The 24477-nt window shown below is 46.2% G+C and overlaps 1 protein-coding gene across 1 annotated transcript in view; it reads left to right on the plus strand.

Annotated features, from left to right (window-relative positions):
- The window catches only part of LOC130111537 (polycystic kidney disease protein 1-like 2), a 94489-nt gene that overhangs the window by 25063 nt on the left and 44949 nt on the right, over positions 1-24477 (plus strand). Inside the window, 12 exon segments of the mRNA XM_056278762.1 lie at positions 7580-7803; positions 8663-8774; positions 8867-9008; positions 10622-10852; positions 11680-11822; positions 14949-15128; positions 17215-17352; positions 18286-18435; positions 19283-19407; positions 19526-19646; positions 23771-23899; positions 24040-24265. Of these exon segments, the coding sequence (XP_056134737.1) occupies positions 7580-7803; positions 8663-8774; positions 8867-9008; positions 10622-10852; positions 11680-11822; positions 14949-15128; positions 17215-17352; positions 18286-18435; positions 19283-19407; positions 19526-19646; positions 23771-23899; positions 24040-24265 (1921 nt within the window).

Below are 24477 nucleotides of genomic sequence, written 5' to 3' on the forward strand. Positions count from 1 at the left end.
GTCATCTCTAGTCCGACTTCCCGTATGGTAGTGAACTCATGTCATCTCTAGTCCGACTTCTCGTATATTAGTAAACTCATGTCATCTCTAGTCCGACTTCCCGTATGGTAATAAACTCATGTCATCTCTAGTCCGACTTCTCGTATGGTAATAAACTCATGTCACCTCTAGTCCGACTTCCCATATGGTAATAAACTCATGTCATCTGTAGTCCGACTTCCCATGTGATAATAAACTCATGTCATCTCTAGTCCGACTTCCCATTTGGTAATAAACTCATGTCATCTCTAGTCCGACTTCCCGTATGGTAGTGAACTCATGTCATCTCTAGTCCGACTTCTCGTATATTAGTAAACTCATGTCATCTCTAGTCTGACTTCTCGTATGGTAATAAACTCATGTCACCTCTAGTCCGACTTCCCATATGGTAATAAACTCATGTCATCTGTAGTCCGACTTCCCGTATGCTATTAAACTCATGTCATCTCTAGTCCAACTTCTCGTATGGTAATAAACTCATGTCATCTCTAGTCCGACTTCTCGTATGGTAATAAACTCATGTCATCTCTAGTCCGACTTCTCGTATGGTAATAAACTCATGTCATCTCTAGTCCGACTTCCCGTATGGTAATAAACTCATGTTATCTCTAGTCCGACTTCCCGTATGGTTGTAAACTCATGTCATCTCTAGTCCGACTTCCAGTATGGTACATAAACTCATGTCATCTCTAGTCCGACTTCCAGTATGGTACATAAACTCATGTCATCTCTAGTCCGACTTCCCGTATGGTAATAAACTCATGTCGTCTCTATTCCGAGTTCCCGCATGGTAATAAACTCATGTCATCTCTAGTCCGACTTCCCGTATGGTAGTGAACTCATATCATCTCTAGTCCGACTTCCCGTATGGTTGTAAACTCATGTCATCTCTAGTCCGACTTCCAGTATGGTACATAAACTCATGTCATCTCTAGTCCGACTTCCCGTATGGTAATAAACTCATGTCATCTCTAGTCCGACTTCCCATGTGGTAATAAACTCATGTCATCTCTAGTCCGACTTCTCGTATGGTAACAAACTCCTGTCATCTCTAGTCCGACTTCCCGTATGGTAGTGAACTCATATCATCTCTAGTCCGACTTCCCGTATGGTAATAAACTCATGTCATCTCTAGTCCGACTTCTCGTATATTAGTAAACTCATTTCATCTGTAGTCCGACTTCCCGTATGGTAACAAACTCATGTCATCTCTAGTCCGACTTCCCGTATGGTAGTGAACTCATATCATCTCTAGTCCGACTTCCTGTATGGTATTAAACTCATGTCATCTCTAGTCCAACTTCCCGTATGGTAGTAAACTCATGTCATCTCTAGTCCGACTTCCCGTATAGTTGTAAACTCATGTCATCTGTAGTTCGACTTCCTGAATGGTACATAAACTCATGTCATCTCTAGTCCGACTTCCTGTATGGTACATAAACTCATGTCATCTCTAGTCCAACTTCCCGTATGGTAGTAAACTCATGTCATCTCTAGTCCGACTTCCCGTATAGTTGTAAACTCATGTCATCTGTAGTCCGACTTCCTGTATGGTACATAAACTCATGTCATCTCTAGTCCGACTTCCTGTATGGTACATAAACTCATGTCATCTCTAGTCCGACTTCCCGTATCGTAATAAACTCATGAAGTCATGAAAACAGCAGTTTCTTTAAATTGGCGAAGCACAGACATGTATTTCATTTATTATCCATTCTGGAAGTTAACATTTCATTGTTTTGTTTTGTTTTATGTATGGAACTGTGTTGATAAATGCAGACAGTATGTGTGTGTGTTTGTGTGTGCTTGTGTGTGTGTGTGTGTTCTGCTAATTTATACACTTATTAATAACGAGGGTGCTAATCCTGGAAGGTCATTTACAGTGTTTTTAAAGTGGACCAATTTAACCCACAACAAAGCTGGAGACTTTGATAGTGATAATACACCACCTACTAGTACTACTACGACTACTTCTACTACTACTACTACTTTCGGCTGCTCCCATTAGGGGTCTCCACAGTAGATCATCCGTTTCCACCTCTTCCTGTCCTCTGCATATTCCCCTGTCACACCAGCCACCTGCATGTCCTCTCTCACCACATCCATAAACCTCCTCTTTGGCCTTCCTCTTCTCCTCTTCCCTGGCAGCTCCATATTCAGCATCCTTCTCCCAGTATACCCAGCATCTCTCCTCCACACATCCAGACCATCTCAATCTTGCCTCTCTTGCTTTGTCTCCAAGCCGTCCAACCTGAGCTGTCCCTCTAATATACTTATTCCTAATCCTGTCCTTCTTCATCACTCCCAGTGTAAATCTTATCATCTTCATCTCTGCCACCTCCAGCTCTGCCTCCTGTCTTTGTGTCAGTGCCACTGGCTCCAAACCATATAACATAGCTGGTCTCACTACCATCTTGTAAACCTTCCCTTTAACTCTTGCTGGTCCACTTCTGTCACAAATCACTCTTGACACTCTTCTCCACCCAGTCCACCCTGCCTGCACGCTCTTCTTCACCTCTCTTCTGCACTCCCCGTTACTTTGGACAGTTGACCCCAAGTATTTAAACTCATCCACCTTCGTCACCTCCACTCCTTGCATCCTCACCATTCCACTGTCCTCCCTCTTGTTCACGCATAGGTATTCTGTCTTGCTCCTACTGACTTTCATTCCTCTTCTCTCCAGTGCATACCTCCACCTCTCCAGGCTCTCCTCAACCTGCTCCCTACTCTCACTACAGATCACAATGTCATCCGCAAACATCATAGTCCACAGAGACTCCTGCCTGATCTCGTCTGTCAACCTGTCCATCACTCAATTCAATTCAATTCAATTTATTGTCATTAAAAACAGTGTGCAGGCACATGTGTAAAATTAAATGAGGGCTGCGGCTTCACCAAACAGTGCAAGACAGATATACACAAACATAGCAAATATAGTGTAAGATATATATATATACAGATGAAGACTAAAAGATAAAGTAAAAAAAAAAAGCACGAGTATAAACATATCTACAGACATTCAGTGGGCGGCCAGGTTCAGGTAGGCAACAGCTTGGGGGAAGAAGCTGTTTTTGAGCCTGGTACTGTGGGCTCTGAAGCTGCTGTAGTGCCTCCCAGAGCGCAGGGGGAAGAACAGTCCATGGTTGGGGTGGGGGGGATCTCTGCTGATGCTGAGACCCCTTCGAAGGCAGCGTTTGCGATAAATGTCTTTTATGGCTGGGAGCTGGGCACCCGTGATATGCTAGGCCGCCTTCACGACCCGCTGCAGAGCTTTCTGGTCTACTGAGGTGCAGTTGCCGTACCACACTGAGATGCAGCTTGCCAGGATGCTCTCCATGATGCCGTGGTAGAAGTTGGTGAGAATTTTGGGCGATAGACGGGCGCTCCTCAGCCTCCTCAGGAAATGCAGGCAGTGTTGGGACTTTTTCACAAGGGCCTGGGTGTTTAATGTCCAGGAGAGGTCTCACTGATGTGGACTCCCAAGGAATTTAACTAACTTGCCCACCATTGCAAACAAGAAAGTGCTCAGAGCCGATCCTTGATGTAATCCCACTTCCACTCTCAAAACAAACATCATATCTGTGGTGATCTTTTGTGGCATGAAACCATACTGCTGCTCGCTGATCATCACCTCTCCTCCTCTTAACCTAGCTTCTATTACTCTTTCCCATATCTTCATGCTGTGGCTGATCAACTTTATACCTCTGTAGTTGCTACAGTTCTGCACATCGCCCTTGTTCTTGAAAATCGGTACCAGTATGCTTCTTCTCCACTGCTCAGTCATCCTCTCATTTTGCAAGATTGTGTTAAACAATCTAGTTAAAAACCCCACTGCCATCTCTCCTAAACATCTCCATGCCTCCACAGGTATGTCATCTGGACAACTGCCTTTCCACTCTTCATCCTCTTCATAGCTGCCCTCACTTCCTCATTGCTCATAATAATAACAATAATAAATTAAACTTATATAGCACTTTTCTAACACTCAGTCGCTTTACAATAAACAGCGGTGAAACAAGACAAAAGATAAACACCGCACTAATCCACTGCACTTCCTGATTCACTATCCCCACATCATCCAACCTTCTCTCTCCCTCATTTTCTTCCTTCATCAGCTCCTCAAAGTACTCCTTCCACCTTCTCAGCACACTCTCCTCACTTGTCAGCACATTTCCATCTCTATCCTTGATCACCCTAACTTGCTGCACATCCTTCCCAGCTCGGTCCCTCTGTTTAGCCAATCAGTACAAGTCCTTTTCTCCTTCCTTAGTGTCTAACCTGTCATGCAACTCACCATACACCTTTTTCTTTGCCTTTGCCACCTCTCTCTTCACTTTACGCTGCGTCTCCTTGTACTCCTGTCTACTTTCTTCATCTCTCTAGCCCACTTCTTCTTTGCCAACCTCTTCCTCTGTATAATTTGCTGTACTTCCTCATTCCACCACCAAGACTCCTTGTCTTCCTTCCTCTGTCCAGATGACACACCAAGTACCTTCCTAGCTGTCTCCCTCACTATTTCTGCATGGTTGCCCAGCCATCTGGCAACTCTTCACTACCACCCAGTGCCTGTCTTAACTCCTGCCTGAACTCCACACAACAGTCTCCCTTCTTCAACTTCCACCATTTGATCATTGGCTCTGCCTTCACTCTCTTCCTCTTCTTGGTCTCCAAAGTCATCCTACAGACCACCATCTGATGCTGCCTAGCTACGTTCTCCCCGTCACCCACGACCTTGCAGTCTCCAATCCCTTTTAGAGCACACCTCCTACATAAGATATAGTCCACCTGTGTACAGTTTCCTCCACCCGTACGTACGTCACGCCACCCTGTGTTCCTCCCTCTTCTTGAAATATGTATTCACCACAGCCATTTCCATACTTTTTGCAAAATCCATCACCATCTGTCCTTCCACATTTCTCTCCTTGACACGATACCTACCCATCACCTCCTCATCACTTCTGTTCCCTTCACCAACATTTCCATTGAAGTCCGCTCCACTCAACACTCTCTCCTCCTTGGGTACCCTCCCCACCACGTCATCCAACTCACTCCAGAATTCTTCTTTCTCTTCCATCTCACACCCAAGTTGCAGGGCATATGTGCTGATAACATTCATCAATACACCTTCAATTTCCAGCTTCATACTCATCACTCTGTCTGACACTCTCTTCACCTCCAGCACACTCTTGACATACTCTTCCTTCAGAATTACCCCTACCCCATTTCTCCTCCCATTCACATCATGGTAGAAGAGTTTGAACCCCCTTTCGATGCTCCTGGCCTTACTCCTCTTCCACCTGGTCTCTTGCACACACAGCATACCTATCTCCACATTATACATTATATTATACTATCAAAGAATGTTGAATCAGTTCATCTGGACACAACATTTATTTATTGTGTACCATGTGTATTTGTCATTGTGTACTATTTAGAAAGGATGTCTACAGGTCAGTGGCCACTCTTTCAAGGATGAGGATGTGCACATCCTTGATAGGGAGGAATGCTGGTTTGAAAGGGGAGTCAAAGACGCCATCTATGTGAAGAGAGAACAACCATCCCTGAACTGGGGGGGTGGGGGGCTAAGAGTACATCTGTCACCATTTTACAATGCTGTGACTGCAGCTGTTCCCCAACCCTCTGTCAATAGTACACATGGCCACTGTAACTCTAGTTAATGGTCACGGTCATTTGCATATGAAACTGATCATTGTTTTTGGTCCTTATGCCACTGTATTGTTTATGAGGGTGGGGGACACCTGCAGTCACTGTATTGTTTATAAGGGTGGAGACACCTGCAGTCACTGTATTGTTTATAAGGGTGGGGACACCTGCAGTCACTGTATTGTTTATAAGGGTGGGGACACCTGCAGTCACTGTATTGTTTATAAGGGTGGGGACACCTGCAGTCACTGTGTTGTTTATAAGGGTGGGGACACCTGCAGTCACTGTGTTGTTTATAAGGGTGGGGACACCTGCAGTCACTGTATTGTTTATAAGGGTGGGACACCTGCAGTCACTGCTGTTTATAAGGGTGGGGACACCTGCAGTCACTGTATTGTTTATAAGGGTGGGGGTACCTGCAGTCACTGCTGTTTATAAGGGTGGGGACACCTGCAGTCACTGTATTGTTTATAAGGGTGGGGACACCTGCAGTCACTGTGTTGTTTATAAGGGTGGGACACCTGCAGTCACTGTGTTGTTTATAAGGGTGGGGACACCTGCAGTCAGTCACTGTATTGTTTATAAGGGTGGGAACACCTGGAGTCACTGTATTGTTTATAAGGGTGGGGACACCTGCAGTCACTGTATTGTTTATAAGGGTGGGGACACCTGCAGTCACTGTATTGTTTATAAGGGTGGGGACACCTGCAGTCACTGTATTGTTTATAAGGGTGGGGACACCTGCAGTCACTGTGTTGTTTATAAGGGTGGGGACACCTGCAGTCACTGTATTGTTTATAAGGGTGGGACACCTGCAGTCACTGCTGTTTATAAGGGTGGGGACACCTGCAGTCACTGTATTGTTTATAAGGGTGGGGGTACCTGCAGTCACTGCTGTTTATAAGGGTGGGACACCTGCAGTCACTGTATTGTTTATAAGGGTGGGGTACCTGCAGTCACTGTATTGTTTATAAGGGTGGGGTACCTGCAGTCACTGTATTGTTTATAAGGGTCGGGACACCTGCAGTCACTGTATTGTTTATAAGGGTGGGGTACCTGCAGTCACTGCATTGTTTATAAGGGTGGGGACACCTGCAGTCACTGTATTGTTTATAAGGGTGGGGACACCTGCAGCCATTGTATTGTTTATAAGGGTGGGGACACCTGCAGTCACTGTGTTGTTTATAAGGGTCGGGACACCTGCAGTCAGTTGAGACCGAAGAGGTCCCTTAGATGATGAGGAAACAATAATACGATGATGAACAGTAATTTTCTCTCAGTAAAAGTTGTGTCCAGATGAATTGATTCAACTTTCTGTGATTTTCTTACCTGGATTATTGAGAATGCATGAAGACATACCTGTCTTCCATCTCTCCATCTTATCAGCCAGCTCTCTCCCTTTACCAGTCATAGTGGCAACATTCAAAGTTCTGACTCTCACCTCCACACTCCTACCCTTCCTCCTCTCCCGCTGCCTCTGGACATGCCTTCCTCCTCTCCTTCTACTTCGCCCAACAGTAGCATAGTTGCCATCGGCACCCTGCTGGTTAACAGTACCGGTGGCGGTCGTTGGTAATCCAGGCCTCAACCGGTCCGGTATGCAAATCTGATTTATGATCCGCATATTTGATTTAGCAAAGGTTTTACGCTGGATGCCCTTCCTGATGCAACCCTCCCCATTTATCCAGACTTGGGACCGGCACTAAGAATGCACTGGCTTGTGCACCCTCAGTGGCTGGGTTCAGTAGTAATAATCCACCAGTCCCATATATTCAGTGTACTGTGTCTCACTGAATCATGTCGTGGGTTTTAGTCCATATCAGTGTGTATTAAAACACAGTATTGTTAAGGTTTATGTCGTGGCTTTCGTTTGAAGAGTTCTACTGGTTTCCTCCACACAGAAGGAGAATGCAGATGCAACGGAACGACAAATGACACCACTCATGTCATTGAAGAAGACTGTCTTCCTGATCCACTTCAGTTCTTCAAGTACGTTTTCAGTGTGAGGAAAAAAGCCTGGTTCAGGAAACGGGTTGACCTGACTTCCACATCTCACTGCGTCACCGTCACGCCAGAGGAATTCACACATGTCACCATCAGGTAAAATGGGACGCTGCATGTTAACATGTCATCAAAATGATTTTTATGAAGGGGTTGGTGGGGGACGTTGATCATGTCCACCGTTTTTTTGATGATAATTTCATTAACTTTGTAAGAAAATCAAAGAAGGCCATTTTACTCATGTCTCCAAAGACGACTACTACTACTACTTCTACTACTACTACTACTACTGCTTTCGGCTGCTCCCATTCGGGGGCGTCACAGTGGATTATCTGTTTCCATCTCTTCCTGTCCTCTGCATCTTCCTCTGTCACACCAGTCACCTGCATGTCCTCCCTCACCACATCCATAAACCTCCTCTTTGGCCTTCCTCTTCTCCTCTTCCCTGGCAGCTCCATATTCAGCATCCTTCTCCCAATATACCCAGCATCTCTCCTCCACACATGTCCACACCATCTCCATCTTGTCTCTCTTGCATTGTCTCCAAACCTTCCAACCTGAGCTGTCCCTCTAATATACTCGTCCCTAATCCTGTCCTTCTTCATCAGTCCCAATAAAAATCTTATCATCTTCATCTCTGCCACCTCCAGCTCCACCTCCTGTCTTTTCATCAGTGCCACTGTCTCCAAACCATATAACATAGCTGGTCACACTACCATCTTGTAAACCTTCCCTTTAACGCTTGCTGGTCTACTTCTGTCACAAATCACTCCTGACACTCTTCTCCACCCACTCCACCCTGCCTGCACTCTCTTCTTCACCTCTCTTCTGCACTCCCTGTTACTTTGGACAGTTGATCCCAAGTATTTAAACTAATAAAAAAACTCATGTCTCCAAAGACTAATGTCGGCGAAGTCATATTCAGGACGTGTGATTTAAACTGACCTCTTTGTTGCAGTTGTGATGACTGTACCTCTGCCAGCATGAGTGACCATGTAAAATTCAGCCTGACCTGTCAGTCAACTTGTCCAGATGTGTTGTGGCATATTGAGGACCCCAAACCTTTGACAGTAAGTCTAAAACTCAAAGTCCAGGATGTATTAATGACATGTCTTAATGATTATCAGTAACGTTGCAGTTTAACTTGGTGATTTTCCTGCAGGGGGAACTGACAGACTGTTACAGCAGCGCGGGTCGGAAGCCGCTGATAGAAAAGCAGGATGGTGACACTGAATACAGGGTGGACAGCCGACATCTGAGAGATGCAGAAAACACACACCAGAACTTCACCGTCGTTGTTTACGGTGTGCTGACGTGTTATGTTCATACTCATTACCAAGATACGGGTGTATTTTTTCACAGTATTTGTGTTTGAGTTTGTTTTGTTTCATTCAAGATGTTCTTACTGAGAACATCTCCCCTACAGATAACAGTTATGTCCAGTAGTCCAGTGAGCGTGCAGAGCTCGGTCAGTATTAACAGGTGTGTAAAGCAGCATGTGTACTGGTCACATCTGTTCTTACACAGCCGTGTGGTCCTGCAGCTGTTCAGTCACAGAGAAGCCATGTAAGACTTTCCTCATGATGGCACAACTTCAGATGTCCACATACAGTACCAGGAGACAGAAACTATGTCAGCTGAAGCAACGTGTGCTTCTGGTGTAAACACGGAGACGTCCCCGTCATAAAATCTGTCTCTGACTCTTTCATAGATGAAGACGGCTTGGATGACGTGGTAGCAGCCAAATTACATTTTGGGGTCCATCCAAACTAAGAAATTTGATTGGCTGTTAAGGCATCCATTCCCACATGGGAGCTGTTGTGGTATTTGACATCACAGATTCTGTAGGAAGGTCAAATTTTTAAACCATAAAAATAGATTTATGTGTTTTTCTTTTTATTTATTTATTTATTTCCCTTTTTCTCCCCAGTTGTATCCAGCTGGGTGGCACGGTGGCGCTGTGGTTAGCGCAGTCACCTCACAGCAAGAAGGTCCTGGGTTCGAGCCCCGGGGTAGTCCAACCTTGGGGGTCGTCCCAGATTGTCCTCTGTGTGGAGTTTGCATGTTCTCCCCGTGTCTGCGTGGGTTTCCTCCGTGGGCTCCAGTTTCCTCCCACAGTCCAAAGACATGGAGGTCAGGTGACTCACCGTACTAAATTGTCCCTTGGTGTGAATGTGTGTGTGTGTGTGTGTGTGTGTGTGTCTGTGTCTGTGTGTGTGTCTGTGTGTGTGTGTCGGCCCTGTGTGATGGCCGACACACACACGACCCTGAAAGCAGGATAAGCGGTTCAGATAACCGATGGTTGGGTGTATCCGTCCAATTACCCCACTCTTCCAAGCCGGCCCGGTCTCTGCTCCACCCCCTCTACTGATCTGGGGGGGCTGCAGACTACCACATGCCTCCTCCCATACATGTGGAGTCGCCAGGCACTTCTTTTCACCTGACAATGAGGAGTTTCACCAGAGGGACGTAGTGCGTGGGAGGATCATGCTACTCCCCCCAGTTCCCCCTCGATCATGCTATTCCCCCCCAGTTCCCCATCTCCCCAAACAGGGGCCCAAACCGACCAGAGGAGGCGCTAGTGCAGCAACCAGGACACATACCCACATTTAGCTTCCCACCTGCAGACACAGCCAAATGTGTCTGTAGGGATGCCCAACCAAGTCGGAGGTAACACGGGGATTCGAACTGGCGATCCCCACGTTGGTAGGCAGTGGACTAGACCGCTATGCTACCTGGATGCCATCCCCCCCCCCAGGGAAAAGCAAGCCATTGATTCGCATATTTATACAGTCCTTGTGGATGTTTTGTTTTATTCAGTTGTTTAGTAAGTAGATAAACTTTAATATTGTACCTTAAAGTTCACTGTGACTCTCTCACACATTACATTTACCCAGAAATCTCTTTACTCTGGCAGGTAAGAAGGTGCCAGGCTATGCCAGATACACAATTCCCCTGTCGGATAACACACCACCGGAGCCAGACGTCATCTCACAAGGTACCCCCGACCCGGCTGTTGCCCTGCCTCCTCTGTCATGCAGCATCTCTCCGCCAGCGGGGACACAGCTGGACGCTTTCACCATCAGCTGCTCGGCCGCCTCCTTCTGCTCAGCAGGCTCCTGTCTCTACTGCTTCAGAGCAGACCGTGGTGAGACGGGCCGTCATCTGTGTTTGAGTCTGCCGATGTCTCCTTACAAATAAAATGTCTTTTTCGAGGTGGGGTGGCCAGCATGTCACAGGAGGGATGAGGATGGATGGAGGAGGGAGGTGATGAAGCAGAAGTCTTTACTTAAAACTGATCTCTGGGCTTTTGATCTTGGTCCTGACATTGTCTTTTGCTGATGGCTTCAAATGCTGCTGACATGCAGGTTTAAAAACTGTCTTCTGGTCCGCGGTGGCGTAGCGGTCTAAGCATCGGCTTGGTGTCGATGCAGTTGCCCACTGGGGACTGGGGTTCGCGCCCCGGTCTCGTCAGATCCGACTATGGCCGGACTCGATGAAGCAGCAATCATTGGCAACGCTGTCTTCGGGAGGGGGGCGGAGTCGGTTTGTGTTCGTCATGTGAATGCGTCTCTGTGTGTGTCGGAAAAACAGTGGTTCGGCTTGGATTCGCCTTGTCACGAAAAGTGGGGAGGCGTCTCCTTCGAGACTGCCGGCCGGAGAGATGCAGTTGGCGAACGCATGCAATACGAGGGTGGGTGTTTGAATTAAAATAGGGATCAATTGGCCACTAAATTGGGAGAAAAAAGGGAAAAATCAGAAATAAATTAAGTTGTACAAGTTGTAAAGCGTTCAGCGTGCCTCCAGTATCAATGTAAAGTGCAGTTTTTGATTGTCACTTAAAATCGGAATAATCTTGGCTTTGGAAAAACTATACACTGTCTCAGACTGATTTGTGCGTTCTGGCAGCAGTGTGTGATGATGAGAAACAGCCTTCAGGCTGCTTCACACAAATGATCTTTGGTTTTCTTCCAGGTGAGCATCTGCGTTGCAGTCACATGAATGAAGTGAAATCTGTCTTTCTGCCTCTTGGAGACGAGAACCACAATTACAGTCTATCTGTTGTGGTGACGGTGAAAAATGGAAACGAGAAGATTTCCACAGTCATCACCACTCAGGTCTGTCATCTGCAGCAACCTCACATCTCACAAAGGACAGGTAAAACTAATTGATCTTGGGCGTCCAGGTAGCATAGCAGTCTATTCCGTTGCCTACCAACATGGTGATCGCCAGTTTGAATCCCCGTGTTACCTCCAGCTTGGTCGGGCATCCTTACAGACACAATTGGCCGTGTCTGCGGATGGGAAGCCGGATGTGGGTATGTGTCCTCCTGGTCGCTGTACTAATCAAATCAAATCAAATCAATTTCATTTGTATAGCCCAATATCACAAATTACAAATTTGCCTCAGTGGGCTTAACAGCAACACAACATCCTGTCCTTAGACCCTCTCATCGGATAAGGAACAACTCCCTAAAAAACCCCTTTAACAGGGAGAAAAAATAGGGAGAAACCTCAGGGAGAGCAACAGAGGAGGTATCTCTCTCCCAAGACGGACAGCGTGCAATGGATGTTGTGTTCACGCAATTTACACAACACAACATTGAAAGAGGATAACAGAATTATAATGGACATAAAATTTATGAAGAACATGATGCACAGGATGCCAAGCAGTGTCCACATGCCAACAGAGCAGTCCAGGACCCAAGCCACGCGACCAGCATCATCATGTATTAAGAAAACCTTAGGTGAGGAGTGGAAGGGCACGCAGCATCCAAATGGTGGCCACCATCACCACGGAGACCTGGGAGGAGAACCGACTGCACATGCATGCAAGAGAGACTCACATGACACCATTCAAACACAGAAAAAGAGAAAGGAGAAGACATCATTCAGAGAGAGAGAAAAGACATGTTAGAGAAGAGAACAGTTTGCAATTGTCATTAGCCATAATCAATTAAGTCATAAATTCGTCAAAATCTAAACTCGATAATCTCGTCAGCAGAAGAGTGGTTGGTAAATTCATTGAGACAGAAAACCAACCCACCATCCAGTACAGGTTGTGAAGCACTCAACTTAAAGGCAACTAATTGTAAACTAAGGCAAAAAGATGAGTTTTAAGTTTGGATTTAAAGACTCAACAGACTCCGATTGTCTGATGGCAGCAGGCAGGTTATTCCACAACAATGGAGCCCGATAGGAAAAGGCCCTGCCACCAGCTGACTTCTTTTTAACTTTGGGTACACACAGGAGCCCTGTATTTTGAGAGCGAAGTGCTCGAGATGGCATGTAAGGTTTAAGGAGATCAGACAGGTTAGATGGGGCAAGCCCATTTAGGATTTTATAAGTCAGCAGAAGCACCTTGTATTCTGATCTAACATGGATAGGAAGCCAATGAAGGGAGGCAAGAATTGGTGTAATATGGTCAAATTTCCTAGTTTTAGTTAGGATTCTAGCAGCAGCATTCTGAACCATCTGAAGACTTTCAGTACTAGCATGTGGCAGACCTGAGAACAGAACATTACAGTAATCAAGTCTGGATGAAACAAATGCATGTATTAGAGTCTCTGCGTCAGCCATGGACAGGAGAGACTGAATTTTAGCTATGTTACTTAAGTGAAAAGGGGCAGTCTTGGTGATTTCTTTAATGTGCTTATCAAAGGAAAGGCTGGGATCAAACGTAACACCAAGATTTTTGGCTGCAACACTTTGTGAAACCACAGAGTTGTCGATTGTTATCGTTACTTGATCAAATTGGTGTCTGTGTCTAGCAGGGCCAATGACCAGCATCTCGGTTTTATCCCGATTTAAAAGCAGAAAGTTAAGTGACATCCAGTTTTTCATGGTAGCCAAGCAGGCCTCTAAGTTAGTGATTTGAGTATGATCATCAGCCCAGGCACATACAGCTGAGTATCATCAGCATAGCAATGGAAATTTATTCCGTAACTGCGTATAATTTGGCCAAGAGGTGTAATGTAAAGAGAGAAAAGTAGAGGGCCAAGTACTGAGCCCTGTGGCAAACCATGTTTAATGTCAGAAAATTTTGATATAATATTATTATAGTAGACACAATGTGTTCTTCCAGATAAGTAGGACTTAAGCCAAGAGAGAGCTAAGCCAGAGACACCAAAATTACAATTTAATCTATCCAAAAGTATACAGTGATCAATGGTGTCAAAGGCTGCACTGAGGTCCAGTAGTAGAAGTACAGAAGTGGAATCAGAGTCGATCGCCAGTAGAAGATCATTTACCACTCTGGTCAGAGCAGTTTCAGTGGAGTGACAGGGTCTGAAAGCCGACTGAAAAGGTTCATATAGATGGTTTTGTTTTATATGGGTCAAAAGTTGTTGATACACAACTCTCTCTAGTACTTTAGAGAAGAATGGAAGATTAGAGACTGGCCGATAGTTATTAAGAGACCCTGGATCAAAGTGCGGTTTTTTTAAGTAGAGGTTTAACCACAGCTGTCTTAAAACTGCTGGGAACAATGCCAGTAGTAAGAGATAAATTAACGATGTCTAGCGTTGTAGGTCCAAGAAAAGGCCAGAGGTCTTTAAAAGGTTTCGCTGGTAAGGGATCAAGTAGGCAAGCAGTTGGTTTAGAAGCTGACACGAACTTAGTCAAAGTGTCAAGAGAGATAGTCTCAAAAGCTGTAATAACTGGAACTGACAGTGACTCATTGCGTAGATATGAACTTAGTACGACAGGATCTGCAGGAGTACTAGCGCCTCCTCTGGTCGGTCGAGGCGCCTGTTCAGGGGGGAGGGGGAACTGGGGGGAATAGCGTGATCCTCCCATGCGCTACGTCCCCCTGATGAAACTCCTCCCTGTCAGGTGAAAAGAAGTGGCTGGTGACTTCACATGTATGGGAGGAGACGTGGTAGTCTGCAGCCCTCCCCGGATCAGCAGAGGGGGTGGAGCAGTGACCGGGATGGCTCGGAAAATAGGGTATTTGGCCAAGTCCAATTGAGGAGAAAAATGGGGGGAATCCCCCCCCCCCAAAAAAAAACTAATTGAACTTGAGTCAAACATAAATTAAACCTGGATGCATTGGATGGTGAATGGGCTGTAAATGATGTAAACGGTCTGGAACCGGGAGCCAAACCAAACAGAAAAGAGTATCTGGAGTAATGTGTTGGGTTGTTGTGAGAGTGAGCATCAACAGAGTAATACATACATACACATACTCATTACAGCAGAAACACTCAAAACACACTCAAAACACTTTTTCTTACCTTGCTAAAGGTGCAGAGAAGTCAGAGCAGTTCGTCGGTAGAATCTCTGCAGACCGCAGTCCAGGGTTCTGTAACCCAGCTGGAGCAACAAGGTCTTCTGTCTGGAGAAGCTCTGGCTCAGATCTTCACCTCCGTGTCCGACATGCTCAACATGGAGTCCAACCAAGACCAGCAGGATGCGAGGAAGAAGGTAATGAAGGCCATGACTGAGCTGAAAGTATGGCGATTGAGACTTTGGTGGTTTCCATGTTTTAGTTAATACTTCATTTATAGTTCGTCAGAGATGCACCCATATGTCTTTACCGATACCGATTCCAAGTACAAGGCTATAATAATCGGTCGATAACAAGTACCGATCCCATCCATTACTTTTACTGAACAGTTCAGATTTAGACATTTAGTTCGAGGTCAAAGGGCAAAATAATTAAGATTGAATGAGTTTCTATCCACCATTAAAGAAATACAGGCTTCCACGTGCCAAAACGCTGCGAACTGAATCGTTTTGCTTTTATTCGTGACATGTCACTCATGCCCTCTGAGAATCAACACCTTAACATGGTGGAGGCTTTGTGTCCCGGTGATCCTGGGAGCTGTGCTGTCGGGGGCAACAGCCCCTGGTAGGGTCTCCCAAGGCAAATCGGTCCCAGGGGAGGGGCCAGACTAAGAGTGATTCCCAAGAAACCCAATGAAATTACACCAGCAGAGTTACAGCGCCTCGCCTGGAAAAGGGAAACGGGGGCCCCCTCCTGGAGCCACACCTGGGAAGGGAGCTCGCTGGCAAGCGTCTGGTGGCCAGGCCTTGGCCCATGGGGCCTGGTCGGGCCCAGCCGAAAAAACAACATGGAGCCACCACCCCGTAGACCCACTACACAGCTGAGCAACTGCAAATGAAAGTTACAGCCTGCAACAGCAATGCGAAGGCGCCACCGTCCAACATCAGCAGAGATGAGAGGAAAGCTCTCACGACTCTCAGTAAGGACAATAGCATCATCATCCTTCCAGCAGACGAAGGCAGATGCACTGTTGTATTAAACCAGACAGACTATCATGAGAGAGTTATGACGTTACTTGCAACATGAATACTTATGAGCCCCTGAAACCAGATCCAGGCAGTGGTTACAAGAAAAAGGTGGTAGACTGTCTGAGGCTGTTAGAACAGGACAATGCTACTGACAGAATGTTGTACCACAGATTATAACCAGGGGGCGCTACACCTAGTCTGTATGGGTTACCTAAGATACATAAACAGCATGTGCCACTACGGCCTATTGTTAGTATGATTAAGTCAGTGACCTATAACCTCTCAAGTTTCTGGCATCTATTCTGAACCCGTTGGTAGGCAGCAATGAACGTCACATTCACAACACTGTGGATGTTGTGGATAAGGTGAGGGACGTCATCATGGAGGAGGATGAAACAATGGTCTCTTATGATGTTATGTCGCTCTTCTCCTGCGTTCCTGTTGATGAAGCAGTGGAGGTAGTCTGTATGAAATTACAAAACGACCCCACCCTTAGCAATAGCACCACCCTTAACACTGAGCAGGTGTGTCTGCTCCTGAAGCTGTGTCTTCAGTCCATGTACTTCACATACAGGGGGCCCTCCTATCACTGCTCCATAGAGGGCATCCTCAATTATGGCATCTTAGTGTGGTGTGCCAGATGCACCATGGTGTTCTTCTATCACTGCTCCATAGAGGGCATCCTCACTTATGGCATCTTAGTGTGGTGTGCCAGTTGCACTGTGGCTGATAGAAAGCTCTGCAGAGAGTGATGAAGTCAGCACAGAAAACCACTGGCACACAGCGACCGTCACTTGAGGACATATACAGACCCTGCTGCCTATGTCAGACCACAAACATAATCAAGGACTCATCTGTTTGTTTTTGCAATTTTATGAGATACAAATGTCTTTTCTGGTGAAGTTGGTCATTAATATTCATGTTTTGGAAAAATGATGCTGGATGGTGACGGACCTGGGTGTAAGTCCATGAATACTGGGATGGCATCCAGCACTTCACCTGTGCCCCCATCCACAGGGTTAGTGGTGGTGTCAGGAAGGACATCTGATGTAAGATTTTGCCAAATCATCATGCAGATTGACAAGACCCTACCGGATCAGTCGAGGCCGCCTTTGGTGCTGCGCCCTCACAGGGTACCGATGGAAACTATAAGAGCCACTGTGGCAACCCCTGAGAAACAGGGAACAAACCGAAAGAAGAAGAAGAAGAAGATGATGGATGTGGGTGTGATGTTAATGTCTTTCATGTCTTTTAGCTCAGAGAACAGATGCTCACCAGAATGACATTGGTTCTGCTGGAGTCCCCCACCAACAGGACACAGGAAGTGCATGTGACAGCGCTAGCGGTCGCAGGCCTCACCAAGCTGGCAGATGAGCTAACACCCGCCGCTCAGGTGCAGTACACTTGATTCTATAACCAAACTGGGTCAAAACCGAGAATGTCGCTGGAGTGTGGAGGGTCAGTGTTCAAAACTGTGGTCAGTTTTTTACAGGGACAGTCAGTGGGAGTGTCTGTAAGGCACTCCCAGGTATTAAATGTTCATCTGCCATTTTCTGTATTGGTCGCAGTAATATTTGTTCTTAAATCGTACTGAAGTAGCACATCACACGACTCGGTTACGCTTCTTCTTTTCAGGGTTTCTACTTTTCAGGGTTTGATTTTGGTTTTGGAAAGGATAAAAAAACGTACATCTCCTTCCAACCTCTCCGAGTAACGAGTGTCACTGTTACAAGGGCCCCAGGCACAACGTTTAACCATAACTAGCTAAGTCCACAAAACCAGCTCGAAAATGAAACTGAAACTTTTGCATTGGAGTCAACAGAGTGCCGCCATGAAAGTGTCGGACCTCTGCCGGAGCCTGTCCTATGCTGTGCTGTGACTGGCCAGTCTGCGTTTCGGGGCGTGGCTTAGCGAAGGGTGAATTGGGGAGAAAAAGGGGGGGATTATTTAATTGTAGACAGCGGCAAACATGAAGTTCTTCAGCCTTGATTTAAAAGAACTGAGTTACAGCAGACTTGCAGTTTTCTGGGAGGTTGTTCCAGACACGTGGTGCATTAAAAAAAGTAGAGTAGATATTTAATCTAACCTGTCTGCCTGGTTGACCACCTCAGCTGGTTTTCATTGGGTAACTTTCATGCATTTGACAGCATGATGGTGTGAGGATGGCTGCGCTCAACATTTGTAATTGTTTTTACAACCCAGACATTTCTGCAACATCAAGACTGAACAGCTTCAGAACACGTTTGAAAAAGTCTTTTTGGTGCATATTTTATCTGCAGAAAACAAACCAAGCGTAATATTGTTTGTTGTCATCTTTAACCTCCAGGTTGAGGCTAGTTCGCTGTTGGCAAACCTCAGTTCTTCCCTCCAGTCCATCAGTGAAAGTCAGGCTGGTGATGAAGATGAAGATGACGTGGCCGAAGCAGCCACGCCCATTGTAGAGGCAGCCAGTAACATCCTGAATGTGTCTTCCAATGTAAGAACACCGCTCTCCATTAGAATGCTGAAATGAACTGAAATGAATGACGTTGTTCATAATTCACTTCATCCAACTCCCTCGAGAATTCTTCTTTCTCTTCCATCTCACACCCAACTTGCGGGGCATATGCACTGATAACCTTCATCATCACACCTTCGATTTCCAGCTTCATACTCATCACTCTGTCTGACTCTCTCTTCACCTCCAGGACACTCTTCACATACTCTTCCTTCAGAATTACCCCTACCCCATTTCTCCTCTCATTCCCACCTCCAACGCTTGAACCCACTTCCAACGCTCCTGTCCTTACTCCCCTTCCACCTGGTCTCTTGCACACAGAGTATGCCAACCATCATATCAGCCAGCTCTCTCCCTCTACCAGTCATAGTGCCAACATTCAAAGTTCCAACTCTCACCTCCACACTCCTGCCCTTCCTCCTCTCCCACTGCCTCTGGACATACCTTCCCCCTCCCCTTCTCCTTCACCCAACAGTAGCATAGTTTCCACCGGCACCCTGTTGGCCAGCAGTACCAGTCGCAGTTGTTGGTAACCTGGGTCTCGACAAGTCCTTTATGGAAATCTGATTTAGGATCTACACATATTTGATTTGGCAAAGGTTTTACGCCAGATGCCCTTCCTGACACAACCTTCCCCTCCCCATTTATCCGGGCTTGGGACCGGCACTAAGAATGCACTGGCTTGTGCATCCTCAGTCGCTGGGTTGGAGGGAAGGAATGCAAATATTTGATGAAATTATTCTTTTTTTTTTCCTTCAGTCATGGAAATACTTTTATCAAGTACTATGAAATATATAAGTACTATGAAATACATTTTCTCTTTTAGAAAAAAGTCTCTGATTTACTTCTTACTGGGATGAACAATGTTCAGAGTGCACTTCTGAGTGGGAAACCTGTGAATGGCGAGCCCGCAGTCATCCGTGCTGGTCAGATCAGTGTGTACGTCAACAGGTAAGACGTGTGTGATCATGGTCTAAAGTGTGTACATGAGGAGAAAATCCATTACACAACAAAACCAGGTTTTCGAGTTTTTACTTTCTGTGGTCTTTTGCTTGTTCGTGCTGTGCAGAGTGTCTTCAGACTCCATGCAGAACCAGAGTATAGACACCCAGACGAAGACCTCCGCCCGCTTTTCTTTTCCTCCGCTGCCGGCTGACTTGCTGGCACCAGATGAGCCGCTGGACGTGAGGGTGAGCATGTGCACCTTGGTGGGAATCTGAACAGTTCATCGTATACCGTAGAAACGGTACGTTGGTCAACCATCTGGGACATTCAGGTTCCCAGATGATGAAGCAGGGACAGCTCCGTGTTTAGGAGGAAGAAAAACTGAAAAAACGAACACTGACATGATGAATAACCTCAGAGACGTACAGAAGAGGTCCGCTCTGTGAGGCTGAGAAACTAAGGCTAGGGGAAATCGATTCACGTAAGAATCGTGATTCATATCTTCTATTATTCTGAATCGATTCACAAATCCCAAAAATTGGTTTTTAGAAAGGTTTTGTTCAGTCTTAAGTAGCCTGCTTGCTGCTGGCACTGTTGACTTGCTGCACACCTGTCCTGGCTTCCGGAAAACACCACAGTGGCTACTCAGTCGCTGCTCGCGTTAGCTGTTGGTAGCCTTTCTAAAAATGAAGCAGCAACAGATTCAGCCGGTCCGTCATCATTGAAGACAAAAGTTTGGGCGCATTTAGAATTTTACAGCCTCCCGGGGAAGATGGGGCTTGACACGACTCATTCAATACACAAGATCTGCAAAACGAAAGTTCAGTATTTCAGAAACACTACAAGTGTTAGGTCTCACATCATACGCCATCACCCAGAGTTGAAAGAAGTGGAACAACGACCTCCTGCAACATTAACACACAACCAACACACACTGCACCACTTTACCAAACTCCCAGCCAGTTCTGAACCAAACTCCCAGCCAATTCTGAACCAAACTCCCAGCCAGTTCTGATCCAAACTCCCAGCCAGTTCTGAACCAAACCCCAGCCAGTTCTGAACCAAACTCCCAGCCAATTCTGAACCAAACTCCCAGCCAATTCTGAGCCAAACTCCCAGCCAGTTCTGAACCAAACCCCAGCCAGTTCTGAGCCAAAGTCCCAGCCAGTTCTGAACCAAACCCCAGCCAGTTCTGAGCCAAACTCCCAGCCAGTTCTGAACCAAACTCCCAGCCAGTTCTGAACCAAACTCCCAGCCAGTTCTGAGCCAAACTCCCAGCCAGTTCTGAGCCAAACTCCCAGCCAGTTCTGATCCAAACTCCCAGCCAGTTCTGAACCAAACCCCAGCCAGTTCTGAACCAAACTCCCAGCCAATTCTGAACCAAACTCCCAGGCAGTTCTGAACCAAACCCCAGCCAATTCTGAACCAAACTCCCAGCCAGTTCTTAACCAAACTCCCAGCCAATTCTGAACCAAACTCCCAGCCAGTTCTGAGCCAAACTCCCAGCCAGTTCTGAACCAAACTCCCAGCCAATTCTGAACCAAACTCCCAGCCAATTCTGAACCAAACTCCCAGCCAGTTCTGAACCAAACCCCAGCCAGTTCTGAACCAAACCCCAGCCAGTTCTGAGCCAAACTCCCAGCCAGTTCTGAACCAAACTCCCAGCCAATTCTGAACCAAACTCCCAGCCAGTTCTGAGCCAAACTCCCAGCCAGTTCTGAGCCAAACTCCCAGCCAATTCTGAACCGAACTCCCAGCCAGTTCTGAACCAAACTCCCAGCCAGTTCTGAACCAAACTCCCAGCCAATTCTGATCCAAACTCCCAGCCAGTTCTGATCCAAACTCCCAGCCAGTTCTGAACTAAACTCCCAGCCAATTCTGAACCAAACTCCCAGCCAGTTCTGAACCAAACTCCCAGCCAATTCTGATCCAAACTCCCAGGCAGTTCTGAACCAAACTCCCAGCCAGTTCTGAACCAAACCCCCAGCCAGTTCTGACCGGGAAAAACAAATAATAACTAGATCCATCACCTGTTTCATTTCACAAGACCTGCGCCCTACAGCGTAGTCCACAATGAAGCCCTACAGTGTAGTCCACAATGAAGGCTTTAGATTTATGATCCAAACAACTGAGCCAAAGTACCACACACCATCATGTGGGTTTTTACTGAGGAACGTGAGCTTTGCCTTTGTGTGTTCACATTATTGCAGTCAGTTCATATAACTTGTTCAGATGGTCTACTCTCATGCCATAATCTGCCACACTGCCTCACTTAGCTCCCAGCAGCCTGGAGGAGGTCCTTTCTTAACGCACAGCGGACTGAAGGAGATCCTGAAATTAGCCCCCCCTATGTACCAAGTCTGGAATCCATTTTGAATCTTGGATCCTTTTGAATCGAATCGTGACCCCAAGAATCGAAGTCAAATCAAATCATGAGATTCCGGAAGATTCCCACCCCTATGAGAAACTAGCACCCTCGATATTTTTAACCCCCCCCCCCATCCCCATCTCTAAACGATAAAACAGAATATAAAATAATGTCAAATGAAAAGAAATGTGCTTAGCCAAATAAAAAAGACCTTGAGTTGCTGTAGATCGTTTAAGAACTAGAAGGAGATTGGTTGTGTTACTAACTGTTAATTACAAAATCCACACACACATGTGATTTAACTTAAAAATACACAACTTTAACCCAAGCTGTAGGTGAATTGCACCGCCTGGTTTTACCTCAAAACATGATAAATGTCGGACTGGTGGTTTCAACACCACATATTGAATATCAGTAATGTTTAAAACTAGACTACATGTCTTCTTGTTTGATGTGTGAAAGGTCACAGATACACAAGAAGACTCGTTTGACTGAAGGGCAGTAGTAGTAGCCTCTTATTATTTTTATCTCGTCAGAGAGAATACGGGACAACACAAGCTGTCCTTTTAAATGAGCACCTGCAGTCATTTCCGTAAAGTTGATGCTCATGTTCAGGATGAACATGAAGGGGGAAGTGACAGGCTGGCACACAGCATGTGCAGACGTGTTGCTTCAGTCAGAAGGATTTAAGTTCTGCACGTTGTTAAAGTTGATGTGCACACGTGTTGCTTCAGTCAGAAGGATTTAAGTTCTGCATGTTGTTAAAGTTGATGTGCACACGTGTTGCTTCAGTCAGAAGGATTTAAGTTCTGCATGTTGTTAAAGTTGATGTGCACACGTGTTGCTTCAGTCAGAAGGATTTAAGTTCTGCACGTTGTTAAAGTTGATGTGCACACGTGTTGCTTCAGTCAGAAGGATTTAAGTTCTGCATGTTGTTAAAGTTGATGTGCACACATGTTGCTTCAGTCAGAAGGATTTAAGTTCTGCATGTTGTTAAAGTTGATGTGCACACGTGTTGCTTCAGTCAGAAGGATTTAAGTTCTGCACGTTGTTAAAGTTGATGTGCACACGTGTTGCTTCAGTCAGAAGGATTTAAGTTCTGCACGTTGTTAAAGTTGATGTGCACACGTGTTGCTTCAGTCGGAAGGATGTAAGTTCTGCACGTTGTTAAAGTTGATGTGCACACGTGTTGCTTCAGTCTGAAGGATGTAAGTTCTGCACGTTGTTAAAGGTGGAGCTGACACATATCCTGATGAAGACCTGTTTCCGCTGATGAAAAGCATTGTTTCATAATGTCTAGTTCAGAAAGTTCTCTGAAAAAGGAGATATTCTGGGCATCTGGGTGGTGTGGCAGTCTCTTCCGTTGCTTACCAACACGGGGATCGAACCGGTGATCCCCGTGTTGCCTCCGGCTTGGTCTGGCGTCCCTACAGACACAGTTGGCCGTGTCTGCGGTTGGGAAGCCGGATGTGGGTATGTGTCCTGGTCGTTGCACTAGCGCCTCCTCTGGTCAGTCAGGGCGCCTGTTCAGGGGGGAGGGGGAACTGGGGGGAATAGCCTGATCCCCCCACACGCTACATCCCGCTGGTGAAACTCCTCACTATCAGGTGAAAAGAAGTGGCTGGTGACTCCACATGTATTGGAGGAGAGATGTGGTAGTCTGCAGCCCTCCCCGGATCAGAGCCGAGACCAGGACGGCTCGGAAGAGTTGGGTAATTGGCCAAATACAATTGGGGAGAAAAAAAGGGGGGGGATACAAAAAAAGGGAGATATTCTGGAGTGTAGGTCTGTCCAACGAGGTCGATAGATGTGATTCAGAACTACTGTATGTTTGATTGACTGGTGTTTTTGGAAAACATGAAGACAAAAGGTCATAATGCATACATAATACATATCTAATACATACATAATACATATGTAATACATACATAATACATGCATAATACATGCATAATACATAGTCCTCCTGGCCAGTAACGTCCTCTCTGTTACTTGACACAGATGATGAGTTTTGAGAGGAATCCATATTCCTGGAGTAAAGAAAACATCAGCAGCGTCGTGGCATCCGTCTCTCTTGCACGAGTCGGCGGTGACATCATTCCTGTGGAGAACCTGCCTGAGGAGATAGAGGTATAACAGAACTCACCTGGCATGCAGCATCGTGCAGATGCAGCCACACTGGATTAGCATCAGTGTTCTGACCATGCAGAGTAATCTTTTTCCCACATTTTGATTAATCTGTGGACACAAATGTGTCTCCTGGGACTCAGATTCTCCTGCCGAGACTGGCGGAAGGACAGGAGAACGTCAGCCTCCTGGACTTGGGAAATTACAGCACAGTAATAATTGACATTCCCTCGCCTGACGTGACACTGGTGCTGAAACTGGAGCCCTCCGATAATATTCCTCTCAAACTGTTGTTGGGGTATTTGGATTACCCCAGTGATGACACATACCTGGCCCAGACTCGTTTGCCCCGACAGCAAGTTAAAGAAGGTACCGCCAGACCAGCTCAGCACATCTGCGATGGATGCAGCAGTTTGAAATTCACATTTCAAGCATACACAAACTTTTGTAGTGTGTGTGTGTGTGTGGGTGTGTGGGGTGTGTGTGTATTTGTGTGTGTGTGTGTGTGTGTGTGTGTGTGTGTGTGTGTGTGTGGGGTGTGTGTGTATTTGTGTGTGTGTGGGTATGTGTGTGTGTGTGTG

The sequence above is a fragment of the Lampris incognitus genome, chromosome 4, assembly GCF_029633865.1.
Source record: "Lampris incognitus isolate fLamInc1 chromosome 4, fLamInc1.hap2, whole genome shotgun sequence".
NCBI classification, from domain to species: domain Eukaryota; kingdom Metazoa; phylum Chordata; class Actinopteri; order Lampriformes; family Lampridae; genus Lampris; species Lampris incognitus.